At 37.8% G+C, this 17,267-nt stretch overlaps 1 protein-coding gene across 3 annotated transcripts in view; it reads left to right on the top strand.

Annotated features, from left to right (window-relative positions):
* cntnap2a (contactin associated protein 2a) overlaps window positions 1-17,267 on the top strand; it is a 381,313-nt gene that overhangs the window by 136,458 nt on the left and 227,588 nt on the right. For 2 of the 3 annotated variants that reach the window (XM_088401634.1, XM_088401636.1), the window contains exon 2: window positions 8,755-8,865. In XM_088401634.1, the coding sequence (XP_088257760.1) occupies window positions 8,755-8,865 (111 nt within the window). Of the gene's footprint in view, window positions 1-8,754; window positions 8,866-11,655; window positions 11,743-17,267 lie in introns of those variants that run through there. The other variant, XM_088401635.1, reaches the window with a different exon arrangement.

Below are 17,267 nucleotides of genomic sequence, written 5' to 3'. Positions count from 1 at the left end.
ATTTGCGGCTTTGGCCAAAATGATGGATGGCATAATAATGTTAAATCAAATCAAATCAAATTTGTATAGCCCTGAATCACCGAAGTCTCAAAGGGCTTGACTGGTGAAAAGAGGTCATATCGAGAGTTCTTTTGCAAAAAAGAAATCGTGCAGAGACATCTTTTTGTTATAGGTACACAACAGCATGATAGCTTAATATAATTACCACATAATCAAATAGGGATCTACCATATGTGATTGCATGCTTATCATTTCTCTTCTCTGTTTACTAGTACATCCTTGACTATTAGACTGCTATTTTCACTATTTGCTGCGTGTTGGGTATGGAAAAATCTTTTTTTTTTTTTTTTATTTTACCTGCCATAGGATGGCTCGGCGACATAGTGGTTAGCAAGTCCGCTTCACAGTTTGATTGGACACAAGATTTGAGGTTTCAGGTTGACTTGACCATCTCAAGTTTTCCACTATTGTTTTCACCAATGAAGGTGGTTTGGGCACCATCACGCAAGAATTGTGCTGATACTGTATTAAATGCAAGGGCATTTCTTTGGGGGCAGGATATAAAATTCATAGTTTTTAGCCTTCAAAGCACACGCTTCGTATGGACGAAATGCCCAAACAACAAATAACTTGTGCAGATACACTGACATAGTTCGAGCTAGAACCAAGTGGCTGGGGATGCCAATTCAAAGACACATGGACAATGGATTGATGTGCACAGGTGGGAACACAAAACAACAATAATGAACAGGAACCACAAGTGAACATCAGACAAGTTAACATCAGACAAAAACAAATACAATCCAAACGACAAAAACACAGATCATCACAATAACATCTGTTCACTTGTTTTCTTCACTCCTGTATTTATTCACATGGTGCAAACCAGGGTGGTTAGATACAACCAGCAAGAGCATTTGATGTTTTCTGCTGTTGCAATTTTGAATACAGTACATCCAAAACCGTAAAGGAACAATTGAAAAATAAAGCAAAATATTTAATTCACATACAACTCACAGTTCAAGGACCTGCTATTGAAACCAAAATAAAATGTTTGGATAGTGTTTTACAATAAATAAATACATTAGAAATAAGTGCCATCCTCTGCCTATTGCATAATATGTCCACTATTGTTGCCTGAAGGCCATATTTGAAAGCTAGATACAGTATATATGAAGGCTGCATGAATTTAGACACATGAATATAGTCAAGACACATCGAAATGTGTATAATGTGGCCTTCAATTTCAGCTTTTGAAGGATGCAACCTATTAAGTGTGCCAAGAACAGTGGTATACTGTACAATGTATAAGGTTTCATCATTTAAGACTGAAGTAAGTACGTGTACTGCAATTGTTCCACGTCTGAGGAGGGCCCGTGGCAATTGCATTTATAGTTACCTCGTCTGTCTGGCATGCAAAAAACCATCACAGCATGCCTCTTCGCAATACACTGCCCAGTAGTGAACTGTTCCCCTTTTCCTTTGCAGTCTCGTGCAGCTGCTGTCATATTAGCAGCGGCCCGGACATTGAATTAAAGTCTGATCTGTACATGATTAACGATTATTAAAATGGATAGTTTTCACTTGAAACACTGTTTTAATATAAAGGAAATCTAGGTAAGAGATTTCCAACGGTCCCTGGGACGCGGCGAAGAAGAGAAACATGCAGTGGGCAGGGGTGTGCGGTGTCGTTGAGATGGCGCATAGCAGCTGAGTTGAGACGCAACGCATTATGTGGAATCCCTGGATTATACTTCCATTTTTGTAAAATTCACCCAAATTGAAATTTAAAAAAGAGGAGGACGATTTATAAGCGAGCTCGACTTGTACTTGGAGAAAAACAGTAATCTGTGAATGAATCATTGGTAAAACACAGCACCCCTCTGTTATTATTAATTTCTCCATTAATTTGCTGCTGTTGTCACATTATGAGCTTGCGGCATGTAAAGTGTAACTTTTTATGAACCTAACAAATAGTAGGAATCGTCTATAAATTTTGTCAGCCTAATTCCACAGATTTCACATTATCTGAAAAAACTAACGGCTTCATTTAACAGATTGCCATGACTAAGACTATGACTCTATAGCGTGTTATGTATTAAGTATTACACATAATATTGATTGCATTGTTTGCCTTTCAGCATTCACACAACACATTTCCACTGTTTTTGAAAACTCTGTATTCTATTTTAATCTCTGGTCGTTTGGATTGGTTTTACCTGTAAATCTTGGCGCCTGTAAAATCCCATCATGTCATACAAAATCTCTATTGGAGATCAGACTATAATAATGGAGATGGGCTAGTTCACAGATAACAGAAAAAGTAGGTCATTGGAGAGGAAGGGCATCAGGGTGAAGCAAAATACAATTTTGTGCATCTGCTCAAAAAAGTGAATGTGATTTAAATAAATAAATAAAAGCAACTGGAAAACTGGCTTGTTCCAGCTTCATCAGAGAATAAAAAATGCAGATGGCGCAACGCGCCCACACTTAGAGTCGGTATGTACCTCTGTGCAGCTGCTGGTACTTGGGACAACTTCACTATGTCCATGACCAGAGTCCACAAAAAGCCCCCTAGGTCCCCAAATGTGCAGTCAAGAGAGCAGATTTGAGAACACAGTAGAAGCGTTGTGTGTTGAATTTTACTGTCATTAAATAAAAATTGCTATGTTGTTGGTGGTCTGGAAAGAACACTGAACGTTCTGACCCTATTATTCATGCAGCTTGTTTAACACGTTCTCAATGTGTCATTTGTGAATTATGCATTAGTTTATGCATTTATGCATAGAAGTTGTGAACCATGCAGCCGAGATGTTAGAACACTAACATTTATAAGTGAGGTCAATGTGGCAGTTACATTAGCAGAGTCATATTCAAGCCAAAATTTTGCTGAGTGGCTGCGATATGGTCGATGTGCCAAACTGATTTTAGGTGGCCTGCAGCCGTGTTACATTTTCATTATAGCCAATTCTGTTTAGCTGCAGAGATGTTCCACCAATGTAAAGTCATTTGAGAAGCAGCCAAAGCCACTGTGGCTCCGCTCCAAAATGTTGGCAGTCATCTTGACACATTTCCGACTTCCTCTTTTCACACATCTTACTTATTTACCTGACTCAAAGTGTCAATAAGAAAACTTTGGTCGGCAGCCATTTCAATTTGGCCTCACCTCCTGCCTCCCTTCTCCGTCTCTCTCACCCCACACTCCTTTCAATATTTCTATCACACTCTGTTAAGCTTTTCTGACTGCCCTTCGGGTTGTTTTGTTTGTTTGTTTTGTTTCCCTTTGTTTATCAGACACTTGTGCACAAAAATACCTGTGTGCTGCTGTCCTGGGAAAAAGGATGACATTTCCGAGGCCCACAACAACCTAAACATACTGAATCTTTCTTTGGACTATCTATAGAAGTTAGACATCTCGACAGATCAAATCGGGCAAAAAAGTGTTCTTCGTCTTCGACCACAAAACAACTTTTCCATTAAGCTCAAAATTCAATCCTGAGGCATCGTCTGCCAAAGATTGCTTGTTTTAATGTTGCTAGATGTGTGTGTGTGTGTGTGTGTGGTTTTTAATGTTAAATTATCGCAATGGTAAATGTTTTAAGATTTTTGTGTCAATTAAAACATCATTTGCCATTTGGCCTGGACTGGTGACCAGAAGGTTTTATCATGGATATTACATATCAAATGCAAAAACACATTGAAAAAAATAAATAAATAAGCTCATCCTAAAGCATCACATTATTGGTGTTTTCGACTTTTATTGGTCAATTTGTCCATTTGTGTAACTCATCCTGATGTTCGAGGCAAAGGACAGTCAGTGGCAAATTCAAAGGAACGCGTTACTCCTTAATAGTAATAGCACGCATTGCCGATTAATCTCCTGTTTTCATTCCAGTTTGAGCTTTTTGTCTACTGGGAAATGAACACACACACACACACACACACACAAATATATATATCAATCCATCCATCCATTTTCTAGAGCCGCTTATCCCCACAGGGGTCGCAGGCTTGCTGGCGCCTATCTCAGCAGGCTTCGGGCAGTAGGCAGGGGACACCCTGAACTGGTTGCCAGCCAATTGCAGGGCGAACAACCATTCATGCACCAATCACTCCTATGGACAATTTAGTGTGTCCAAATCACCTGCCATGCATGTTTTTGGAGTGTGGGAGGAAGCCGGAGTGCCGGGAGAGAATCCACACAGGCTCGGGGAGAACATGCAAACTACACACAGGAAGGCCGGAGCAGGGTGGATTTGAAGAGAGAGAGCGAAAGATAGAGAGAGAGAGAGAGAGAGAGAGAGAGAGAGAGAGAGAGAGAGAGAGAGAGAGAGAGAGAGAAATTGCATTTTAGGGAGGCACTACATACGATTTTGAAATCAAATTTCAAACATTCTTTTCTCTTTTTTTAGATTTGTTCTCAGGACAAGTAAAGTTACTCAGAAACTGCCTGATTTAGTGTTAGTATGTGGATCCTTTAAAAAAATGATGGGTGGGATATAAAATGTCTTCCAATTCTGGGAGAACCATTTACTATTACAGGACACAAGTTCTTTGGTTTGAGTGGGCCCGCTTTGTCATATGTCAGCTGATAGAATCTTAAATTCTAAAGCAAAGTCCAAGGTAGTGCATATATAACTTTAAAAGTAAATGTGCTGCCACCCTAAATTCTATTTGACTGTGCAGGAGAACTCATCACTTTGTGTGTCTGTGTGTCCATGTGTGTCGTAACAGGCAAAGAAAATATACACTTTACTTGCTCTCCATGAAGGACACTGCAGACTATTTCCCATGCAGAAACACACTCAAATTATTGAGCGTCGGTGCTCTTTATTTATTTTTTACCCTGTGAGTGCACTTGTGACACCACATAATATGTCTAACCAGGCAACTGGCCAAGCCCTCTACACACTTTAACAAACACAAACATGCACACGATGCAAACAATAGTCTCAACTCTAAATCTGACTCTCACACACTGGTGCACACAATACGATAGGGCATGACAGAGAGCTATGGACTGCGTCTACTTGGCCTGACAGACCACATTTCTCTCAGCATGAAACCTAATGTACTGGAAGAAATGAGTGTGTTTGTTGCTTTATGTGTGTTTATATCATAGTGATAAGATTCTTACTGTCCTTGGAGAAGAAAAAAAATGCTGCACATTCCTACCATGCCGACTCGGAAACATTTTGACTTAACAGCAATACAAAATCATTTTTGATCCTTGCCAATTTTTTTCCTCACCTATTTCCACTTTGGTTTATTTGGTCCACAGTTCATTCCCCTACATGACTGTTCCAGGCTGGCATGGCAACTGGTGGACCTTAAGAGGTTGTTAGGGTGCGGCAGAATTAACAAGTTACATTCAGTTGATTGGAAATACAATTTATTTTTGTTCAAGTATCTATAACAGTTATATCTATACCAGTTTAACAATAAATGTTGTTCCATTACTTTACAGTAAACCATTTATGTTGGCAGCTGTTTCCATTCATAAAACATAAGTGAGCCATTGCAAGTACATACAGTATATCAGCTTTGTGTTCATTTAAACAGGTCCCTTTTATAAACTGTTTACGTAAATTAGTTTTGTTGTTGTTGTTTTATGGTACGCAATCAGATTTATTTCCATAAAAATTACTCATTGGCTCAATAAATGTAAGGAAACAATGTTCAAGTCAGATGGAATATTCAGTAAACGTCATTTTGCCTTGTCTAAATCAGAGGATTGTCAAACAGGAAATAAAAATAAAATGTGTCCTTTATAATAAATATGATTTGGTTTTCACTTGAGTGGATTATCCTTTAAAAAAATATATCATTTGGAGGAGAGAAATGCAATATACATGACACACCAATTTTCACGTATATACTTCTGATATAGTGGCTTTTAATTTAATTTTTTTTTAAATGCAGAGAACAAGTCCAACGCAAAGCACAGTTTAACTTCACTAATCAGACTATGATGCCACATGCAAGAAAAAAATATGGCCAGTTTTTAATTGAGGTGTGGCAAGACTATTTTTATCTAGACATTAACTCGCTACCTCTAAAAATGAATGTACGGCAGTTTTTACACTGAAGGCATATGTGTCAGCCTACGAAAATAGGCTGTTGCTAGCCAAAACAGCAGCACTGAAAAACACTCAAATAAAGTGTTGTAGAGTAAATGGTGTAAAAAAGTTTGTGACGTGCATTTATAAAAACGGTTCTCTTTTTCTAACAAATTCATGCTAAATGATGCACTCAAGTCATAAAAAGTACATGTGTACATGAATTTGTAACTGCTTTTAAAATACAATTTGTATCCACATTAACATACTCCTTGAAAGCTTGTTAATCAGCTGCGGATCAGACATACTCTTAACATACTCCTTGAAAGCTTGTTTATCAGCTGCGGATCAGATCCACAATCGGACAGATACTTGAATGTTGGCTTTGTAAAATTACAATGCTATTAAAGAAATATTAAAAAGACGTTTGACTCTTAATAGGTGATGGAATAATTGTATATATGTTATCATACAAAAACACATTTCGTGCACACCTATTGTCATGTACACACACACGCACACACACCTAAACAGTTCCTTATACTGTATGGTATTACTGTACTGGGAAATTTATAACCACCTTCGTTGTAATCTGAGATCACCGGAAGTACTTGGTGCGCTCTCCATCTTTAGCAAAAGATCATTTTTGACTCAGAATCTTGCCTTTTCTCCAGTCTCTTTTTATTGATAACTCTGATAATAGGCAATCTGGTCTCATTGCAATTGAGAGCAGTGTACTGCACCTTAATTTATAGAGGCGTCTAATGTGGGTAATCTGAAAGTGCTGTGGTTTTAGTTGGTATGCAGTTACTATTTTCGTGTATTGTCACTTTTGTCGTATTGGTCATATAATTTGTCAACTTTTGTCATTTGAATTTATTTATCACCTTTGTCATGTAGGGTCCTGTATTTCAAGTTGTGACTGGTTTGTTCCATGATGAATAAGTTGCCATGCAGTTGCTAAATTTCTTCTGTTTGCTTTATGATGTCATATAAGATTAATGTCTGACGGTATTTAGAATCTCAGTGAAACGTTGTCCAAACATCAAGTTAAGCTGTCACGATAGGATGTGCTCCTAGTTTCTAGTATAGTCTCTTGGGTCTACTTCCCGGGTTAGTTTTTGAGTTCAGTTTGATGAGTCTTGTTTCACATGGTTGCTGTAGTTATGTTGGAATGTTGTGTATAAAGACTTACTATTTTTTCATTTCCTGTCCATGTCCTGTGTGCTTCTGGGTACATATCCAGTCCCTCACGTGAGAGAAAGCCTTTTATGAAAAATGTCACAAAAATATATATATTGTATCATTGTTTCTGTGTCAAGATTGAGCAAAAGTGGCCAAAACATTAAAACACAAGTGTATTCTTTGAAACCAAAATGTCATTCATGGTTCATAAATAAATGGTATACAGTAAATAAATGAAAGTCAGCATTTTTATTGCAACTGTTCCATAATAGTTTTGGATGTTGTGCCCAAACGTATTACTACATTTTTTTTCTCTCTTCCAGAGCATGCAGTGGGTAGTCTCCAATCAAAATGACACTCATAATTAAAGTCAATACATTTTACGCTTTTGGAAAAATTGCAATAACTCAACATATCAGGATATGCCAGTGAAAGTGAATGCTAATGAAACATGACACTAAAGTGACCAAAACAATATGGAAAATTGCAGAATCTAATGAGATTACAACAAACAGTCTTGACAAAAATAATAATGCTCAGTTTTGTTTTGTTTTTTATGTTTTGACATAAGTATTTGTGGCTTGTCCGTCCAAGCAGGGAACGATGAAAGAACTGAAGTACTGTATACGCTACAGTTCCACTCCCTGCAGCCTGCCACCAAAATAACTAACTAAATTGTTTAATAAAATGGAGCCTGAGGACCAGGACTAGCTAACCAGCTGAGCTAACGGCTTCTACCCACAGGCCATCAGGATTCTGAATGAATCCCCCATGCACTATTTTGCCCCATCATCAGTCACTTTATTGCATGCACACATGCAACTTACAACTCCTGCACACTGCACATTGCAGAAATGCATCTAACTACATAATATTTTGCATCCTCATCCTCATATGTATGTAGTTTATTCCACTCTATCTACCTCATAATATATTCATATTGTGAATCTTATTCTTTTCATCGCCTACTATGATCTACTTTATTATTCGCTCTAGTGGGTGGAATGTAAGTTTGCTTGGTGAAGTGAAGTTAAGGCAGAGTTTTTGATACAGCTCTTGTAGCTTGAGTGTTTATAAAATGGCCGTCAGCTGATGTACTGTACATAGGTTTATTCCTCATTTTAAACTCTTAGTGTTAAAAAGTAAAGTTGAGGTTGTTAGGGCTGGTTTTTCTTTCCCAATTTACTTTTTGGCAGTGTAAAGTCAAAGTAAAGAAAAAAAGACTTGGCAATGTTTTGCATGCAGATCCACATGATCTGTCATCTCTGTTTCAATCTTCAGCCGTGATGATGTTTCTGCTGGCTTAAAAAGTTTCACCATAAAACTGTGAAAGTTTTTAATAGTTTGTGGGTCATTGAGTGTATGAAATAAATTGCAAATACCCTGTTTTTTTTTTGGGTCAAATCATCCTTTTCCTAATTCTTCTAATCTACATTACCTATCAAGCTCATGATCTATTTGTTCCCCATCGTTGCTTCCTTGCGTCATCATATCATTTCTCTCTTCACAGCAAAATGTGATGAGGCTCTGGCCTCCCCTTTGCCGCACACAGCCTTCTCCAGCTCATCTGTCTTCTCAAATGGATATGCACCAGGATATGCCAAGCTCAACAGGCGAGGAGGTAATGCTGACACATATGAATACACACACACACACACACACACACACACACACACACACACACACAGTCACTGAAACTTGCAGTACACTCATTAGAGTTGTTGTTGGTTTTTTTAATACAACTCCTCTAAACTCTCACATAGCCACACTCTCACATAGTTTCTTTTCCTCACAGATATTGTGATATGACCTTGAAGGTTCAAGATTTAAGCTTTAAGCTTAATTCTGAAAAAAAAAAAGAAAAACGAGGAAGTGACTAGATCCACCTCTGATAACAATTGAATCAATATTTGTTTCATTATATTTGACATTTAAATGAAAATAAATGAAACACTGAATGATGCATTAGGTAACAAGAGGTACATTTGGAGTTTGTATTCTTTGTTTGATGCAAAGTCCTGAGTAGTTGATAGGTGTGTGGGTCCCTTGCACCCTCAGTACAGTACTGTATCTCTCATAGCTTCTATTATTATATGTCACTGGCATACATCAAAGAATAAAATTACATTACCTGCAGTAAATCGCTGACTTAATCTGCCAGTTCGCAGAGGAACATTTAACTCACTGCCATTGACGACAAATCAATTTTTACTGGGTTGGCAGGGAATGAGTTAAAATTAGAATTAATTGAAATAAAGCATAGCACACTCTCAAACTCACCATGTAAATATTTGATTGCCGTCTCTCCTCCCTCCACTTTCAAACTGAAACCTTATAATGCAGCTCAGTCAGGCGATAAACAAAGGGTAACATTTTTGCACAATGACTAATTGGCTGGACTTGTACTCTTTCTTTATTTAGCAGAGCAACACTCGTCCTGATTTGAATATAGCAAACTATGACACAAGAACTTAAATTAAGTGTGTCATGACAAGTGACTGAGGTGTGAATCTCAGAATGCCCTTTTTATAGATAGGATTTGAGAGGGAGAAGGTAGACTTCTTTGAAAACATTTTTTTTATATTAATCTTATTACTGTATTGTCTCATTTGATAGAACTACCTTGTTAGTTTTTGTACTTTATTGATATAAATCCACCTCCCGCCCAAGTCACTGTGACACAATTTCGACTGCTCTTTCGGGGTGAACACAACAAGCAATCTAATTTAAGACCAAGCAGTCGATCATTGTACTTTTACTAGCTCTGATTGGCTAGTTTTGTGGCACATTCATAACGTGTGTGCCAAACTGAGCATGCAGGGCTGACACAACTTGAGCAAGTGGAGAGCTAGATGTTCAGCTATGGCGTTATATTTGTGCCACAATTGCGAGCGCGCAAAAAAACATTTTGAGCGCAGGAATAAAACTGAGCGAGCGAAAACAGATTTTGAGCGCAGGAAAAAAACTATTGAGCGCGTAATAATAAGAGTTTGAGCGAGCGCAGATTCAATATAGAGCTAATTCGACAATGTGCATCCGTTTTTGAGTGTTTGCACAGAACATGATAAAAAACACACTTAATGAGCATGAGGAGATGACGAGGAGGAAAACATTGAAATAGGAGGAGCTATTTGGCGTGTCAGATGGTGATGATGATTTTTAGACGTATTCATATGCAGTCTTGTTGCGCACCCCCGTAACTGCAACATTATGATACTCGATATGAGATGTAGAAATGCCTCAAAGTACTGTAATTTCGTCATTTTAATAACACACTCCATATGTTTTATTTGGACAGCTATGCTCTACGTAACCTCTAAAGTCAAGGGTAAACTCATCATAGCATTTATGTAAAATTCAACCAAATTGCAGGGGGGGTCGACATGAGTGAGGTCGACATGTACTTGGAGAAATAAGGTATGTATAAGGTATGTATTTGAGAGCCACAATATGAACTATGAAGATAAAAAAAAAAAAAAAAACGTAATAAATCTAAGGCAAGTCTGTATGTCTTTTATTCAGTGAGATCATGTGTTTCACTGAGCAGGATCATTCCATTGATGTCTCTCATTTCTGCAAGAATGTCTTATATTTTAACTCTTTCATATTTACATAGATCGAACAAGTCATTCAGGAATGAGAAATGAAAGTCCCCAAATATCTCGAAAATCACAAACATACCTCTACATACATAATGGTGAGGAGTCCTTGAGAGCAGCTACTGCCAAGGGAGTCACAAAATCAATGTGACATGCTGGTCTTATTAGGCTGAGCTTGAGAAGTCTGCCGGCTATTAAGTCACGCCATACACTTACGTGTTAGAGTGGATGTGTGGATCCGTGTTTATCCATTTTCACCAGTCACAAAACTCAGTGGGGGTTGGAGGATATGACTGTGAGAGTGAGATAGCACCATGGTTTTAGTTTGCTCATGTGTAAAAGTAGAAACATCAACAGAAATAGTTTATTGATTTGAAAGAATGAAATAGAATAAAACCAATAGATGTGTCCTCTTACGTATAAAACAGTGTGGAAACATCTACAGATTGCCAGTCTCCCAAAGGCTGTGGGATGAAATCAACACTTAAATCGACTGCACCCTGGTTGTCAGCAGAACAACCGTAAATGACCGCAAAACAATTTTGTTTCATTTATAAAATTCCACAGTTGCTACTTAATTCCAACTTATGCTCGACTCTCCCAGACAGAGTTTCCTATCGCATGCCAGAAACTTTTTCAGAAACAAATTAATGAGCTTCACAATGGTAGTCCCATAATCTGCCCCACTCCACACAAAGTGTGCTGCCAATCGAAGACAGATGCCTGGTGGACACAGGTTAAAATAGAAGTGGAGTGAGAGTAGGGAAGCAAATGAGAGGTGAGGGAATGAGGGGGTGTGGAAATTTGTAGAAGGGACACAGAGGAAATGAAGAGGAGGAGGAATGACTGGGACATGCACTTTGCCGGTGAATTGGATTGTCTCGGGTTGCTGTAGAAAGGTATGTAAATGATCACAAAAATAAAGCAATGCCAAGTATTATTTAGCCATAGAAACTACTCAAGTGTATTCCTATCTTATATATTTTCAAATGAATAAAAAGGCCAACCATGATTTTATCATGGCTAGTCCTTTATATCCAATTCCCTTGCAACTGTCTCTTTCCTTGATGCTGCCCCTAATCTGATCACTTCTGTTTCACCCATTTTCCAATTCTAAAGTTTAATTTTCAATTTTACACACGGTTTTCTTTTTGATGTACGTAAAATAAATAAATACATAAATACATATATATATATATATATATATATATATATACATATATATATATATATATATATACATATATATATATATATATATATATATATATATAAATTATTACTAAATTATTGCTTTGTCAATAAAACATAATTAATTGTTTTTCATTGAAGTTTTTCAAATCTGATTTTTTTTTGATTAATCAAAATAATTTGTTAAAAATGTGAATATTAATTGATTATCAAAATAGCATTAGTTGCAGCGCTAGTTTAATTGATTGAAACGAGAGACTTAATGGCCGTCTACCTGTCCTATCACTTTTTGGCAATTATCCTTTGTTGTCTTCTGTGTGTGTGCTTTTTTCTGGTCTTGTTTGTTATCTTGTAAAGTTGTTTGATGTGTTGAGTCTTTTAATTAAATTACTCCGTCTCCATGTGCTCGATGGCAGAAAGATGAAGCACTGGCAGGGGGCAAACCAGCTGTTGACTCTCTGCTACATTTCTCAATTCATTGCCATGATGACTCCATGTTAATGTTTCAATATGGAGAACTTGGAAAAACACAGACACAAAATAGATGAAAACTACGGAGCCCCTAAAGGGACATGGAGAAAAAAAAATATTGCGAGATCTCGCAATACTTTGTGAGCCCTCGCAATACTATTGCGGGATCCCGTAATAATTATTGCGAGATCTCGCAATACTTATTGCGAGAGCTCACACTCCTAGTTCCTACATCAGTGAACCGGAAGATAAACAAACACAATAATGGAGCACCTTCAGCCGACACATCATCCGTGGGAGAAGTTTATTGTTTTTTATTTTTGTATTGGCCTAACATATAAAGATATCAAATCTGTCCTTGCACGTAGACATGGCTTTGACGTAAGTGAGAAACATCTGAAAAGAATATTTAGGGCGAGGGGGCTTTCTCGCCGTGATGCCTACTTAAGTAAGACAGTGCAAGATTCGCACTTTCGCGGTCAAAAGCTCTTACGTTGTCTGACCACCAACGACATTTGTAAAAATACATTTGTAAAATATTTGACATTTGTAAAATATTTAAACCGCCTTTTTTGCTGAAAAGATACCACTGATCCCCATGCGCACTAGGGACTGTCTGCAAATTACTATATGAAGGGTTAAAAATATATATATTCATATAAATAAATAAAAATAGAAACACACCAACATCACTTTCAGCTAAAAAGCTTAAAACGTGGCCAAAAATAAATTGTTATGTCACTGATGTGTGCAGTGACTTTGGGAGTCTTTATACTAACCATATTGGAGATATTGATTAATATTGAGTTTATTAATAATTATTAAGAATAGAATGTGCCCAAAGATAAACACAAGCTTTTACATCCAAAAGGGCTGTTGTAATATAATCACGGAGAGCTCTTGATTTCATTGATTTAATAGTTCACACATTATGGCGTTTTTTTTTTTTTTACCCTTCATCTAGCAATTTGCAGACGGTCCCAGTACACTCGCCGAACCTCTGCTGCGCATAGGGATCAATGGTGCCTTTCAGCGAAAAAGACTTTTTAAATATTTTACAAATGTCTTTTCTTACATTGTAGCAAGTAGTCTGTGTTGTTCAGGAGGGATAGAGCCATCGTTGGTGGTCAAACAAGGTATTGATCGCGAAAGTGTGAATCTGGCTCTGTCTTGCCAACTTTACTTAAGTAGCCATCATGACGAGAAAGCCCCCTCGTCCTAAATATTCTTTTCAGATGTTTCTCACTTATGTCAAAGCCATGTCTACGTGCAAGAATGCCCCATCGCTGTGTTTGTTTAACTTCCGGTTCACAGATGTAGGAACTAGGAATGGGAGCTTTCGCAATAAGTATTGCGAGATCTCGCAATACTTTGGTTATAAAGGATACATAATTTAGCATGCAATGATTGATGAGTAACTCATCAAAGTAAAAACTGAAAAAATAGTGCGAAGGCCACTGAAAGTGTTAAAATGTCATTTGATTTTCCCACTATAATTCCTACAAATTACATTGTATCAATTTGAACCAAATAAATTATTCAGCAACAGTTTAAGTTCAGCAATACTTAGCTTTGACTACATGAACCCCGTGGTTTGGCATGAATCCAAACCCAACTCACTATTACAGTGGTAGTAGAAGAACACAGTAAGGAATGGAGCAAAGGATGTAAGGTAGACATTTGTATGCCAAAGGAATTTTTTTTTTTTTCTCATATTATAAACAAAAACAGAATAGCTGCATAATATCTTTATGACAGCCTCTGGAATTGCAAAATATTTACGTAGTCTCCTGGCATATATATGATCATGTCATTTTATTTCTCACTATGACAGACTGCTGTAGGAGTTTAACCGACCACCAGTGACGAAGATCTTTTTTTTTCTGCCCATTGCATAGTTGTCTTTAATTTAAATTCCCTGTGAATAGTTGGAATTGAGTTCTTTCTTGGTGAGATTTTACTACACCCCAACATATGGTAACACAAACTGTGTTCACACCTAAACTTGCCCGATTTGATTCACTCCAAATGCCCTTCTTGCTCATTCTTCTCTGCCGGAAGCTTTTTCCAGTCTGTGATTTGTTGTTTTAGGTTTACGCTGGTCATTTATCTCTCAGAAGAAACAACAGAGAAGGGAGTCAGCTTGACAGCCTAACAAGTGATGAACAAAGGCAAGAAAAGCCGGTGGTGAAACACGCTGCGGCATTGGAATACTGTTTGATTCCAGTTGAAAGGAAGCAAAGGGAGCTTTCATAGCCTTCCTTGAGGTCGGCTCTAATGACACAGCTGAGGGTTTTTCCAATGCTGTGAGTTTTGACATTATAACATATGATAAGTCTTCCCTCTATTGCTTTTAAGTTTTGGAAAGGACCATCACTTTTATGAATGATGCCATAGAATTTCACTTTAATTCTTCAACATACCATATCCTCTTGTATTTTCATTATTTAGGCCAGAAATTAAGGCATTGTCAACACACAGCCAGGGTTCTTAACACACTGTAACTGTTTGCCCTATCATCTATTAGTGCCCTGGGGGGTTTTCAGCTATAAAAAAAACAAAATAAAAATCTAAGACCAAAGTGGAGATTAGCCACACTCTCCAGATCCGTGTTTGCGTATAGCAATCCTAAACCGGATTTTTTACGCCATCATTTAGTGACAAACATGCAATCTGTGGATAATAATACTCGTCTATATCAACATAACTTTTTATGACAAAGAGGAAGCCCTGCATCAAAGCAAACAAACCAAAAATAAAGGAACACAATACAGTGAAGCCAAATAATTGGCATAGAGACAAATGGCTCTTTGTTCTTTGCACACACATTATGAATGTGTCACACAACTAGCCAATCAGAGCTAGTAAAAGCACATTGATTGACAGCTTGGGCTCCAATTAGATTGCTTGTTGATCGTATCAACACGGACTTGGGCGGAAGAAGGTGGACTTCTTTGGAAAAAAATGTATGGGCATAAAGTTTAATATTATTCTCATGACTGTACTGTCTCATTTGATGGGACTACTTTGTTAACTAGTTAACAAGGTAACACACTAGTTAACTAGTAAGTAACTAGTTTTTGTACTTTATTGATATAAACCCACCTTCTCCCGCCCAAGTCGATGTGACGCAATCTTGTTTGTGCTTTCGGGTGAACACAACAAGCAATCTAATTGGAGACCAGGCTGTCAATCAATGGGCTTTTACTAGCTCTGATTGGCTAGTTGTGTGACACATTCATAATGTGTGTGCAAAGAACAAAGAGCCATTTGTCTCTATGCCAATTATTTGGCTTCACTGTATTGTGTTCCTTTATTTTTGGTTTGTTTGCTTTGATGCAGGGCTTCCTCTTTGAGGAAAAATGAATTAGTATAATCACAAACATAAAAAAAACAAAAAACAATACAAAAAAATTCACAAGGGTATGGATCATTTTGAGGACAAGTGTTTAGATTGATGGATGGACGGGCGGGCGGAAGGACGGATGGACGGACGGACAGACAGACAGACAATGTGGTTTATTCTGAGTGTGAAGTGAGTGTACATTAAATATCTTGGTATTCAGGTTGCTTTATTTTGTAATTACTTTATTAGTGTATATCTTACCAACTTGTGTCTTTTAATTTGGTAGGTGTGTGTGTGCGCGTGTGTCTGTTAGAGGTAAGATCGGGCCTAAAAAAATCCAGCCCGACCTGACCCAGGCCCGCGGTATTAAAGTACGACCCGGCCCGAGCCCGACCAATTAACTTGATTTGCAGGCCCAAGCTCGAAGCAAACCCGAGATTTCATATTTTATTTTTGAGGACTCGGGAGGAGGAGGTGATTTATGAACAAATTAAAGGCTTTTGTAACAAAATCTAAGTTTAACAAGACTGTATAAACATTTACATCTTTTATATTTCTGTGTCTGCAGAGGTTACATTAACCACAATTTTCCATCATTGATGAATTTTTTTAAGAGTTGACAGGGAAAATTTTAAGGCCATCCGCCATTGGTGCGCACTTACTTATGCGGAGGAATACTGCAGCCCACTAGACTTTAAATAGAATAGTGCAAATCAAATAAATGGGAAAAGATATATTAAGATTATTAAGAGGGCGGCATTCAGGTGTGCAGAGCATGCTCTGGCTCTGCGGCTCATATAGTAGTTAAATAGCAATTACCTTACAGTGCCTTCTCTGGTTTATCCAAATTATTTATTTTATAATAAGTATTCCTGTTGTGAGATGGCTTACTCTCATATGAATGTTCCTCTGAGCCACCGTAGTGAGCGTCTGGGCTACGGGATGACATCAGACAGAGAGAGTCGTGCGCAGCGGTGTTTATGTTAGCATTTGCTTCTGCTGTACCATTCCAAGAACCAGCAATAAAGCCGATAAGAAGAAAAAGTCAACGAGATAGAAGCCCGGCCCCACCCGACCCAAACGTAATGAATGACATTTTGGGCCCGACCGGTCGGGTATGGCTTGGGTTTGGGCTTAAAATTTTACCTCTAGTGTCTGTTCTAATTGAAAAATTATTTTATGTTCAAATGACTGGCTACCACCAGGGTTTACAGAGAACTAATTGACAAATGGATAGCTTGCATTTCCTATATTTCATTGGATCTGTCCCTCCATATTCCTGGGATTTAAGATCTCACCTTACGTCCCTCTTCTTCATTTCCGACAGCTGAACTCGTTTCTTTGACCTTCTCTGTTCCATCATTCTCATACCCCATTGTCCTCATTCTCTTCTTTTCAGCCCTGAACATCTGTGCA

Source organism: Hippichthys cyanospilos, chromosome 19 (genome assembly GCF_059441005.1).
Source record: "Hippichthys cyanospilos isolate Australia breed blue-spotted pipefish chromosome 19, RoL_Hcya_1.0, whole genome shotgun sequence".
Lineage (NCBI taxonomy): Eukaryota > Metazoa > Chordata > Actinopteri > Syngnathiformes > Syngnathidae > Hippichthys > Hippichthys cyanospilos.
Note: the sequence above shows the minus strand (reverse complement) of the source record. Positions and strands in the feature narration are given on the sequence as shown.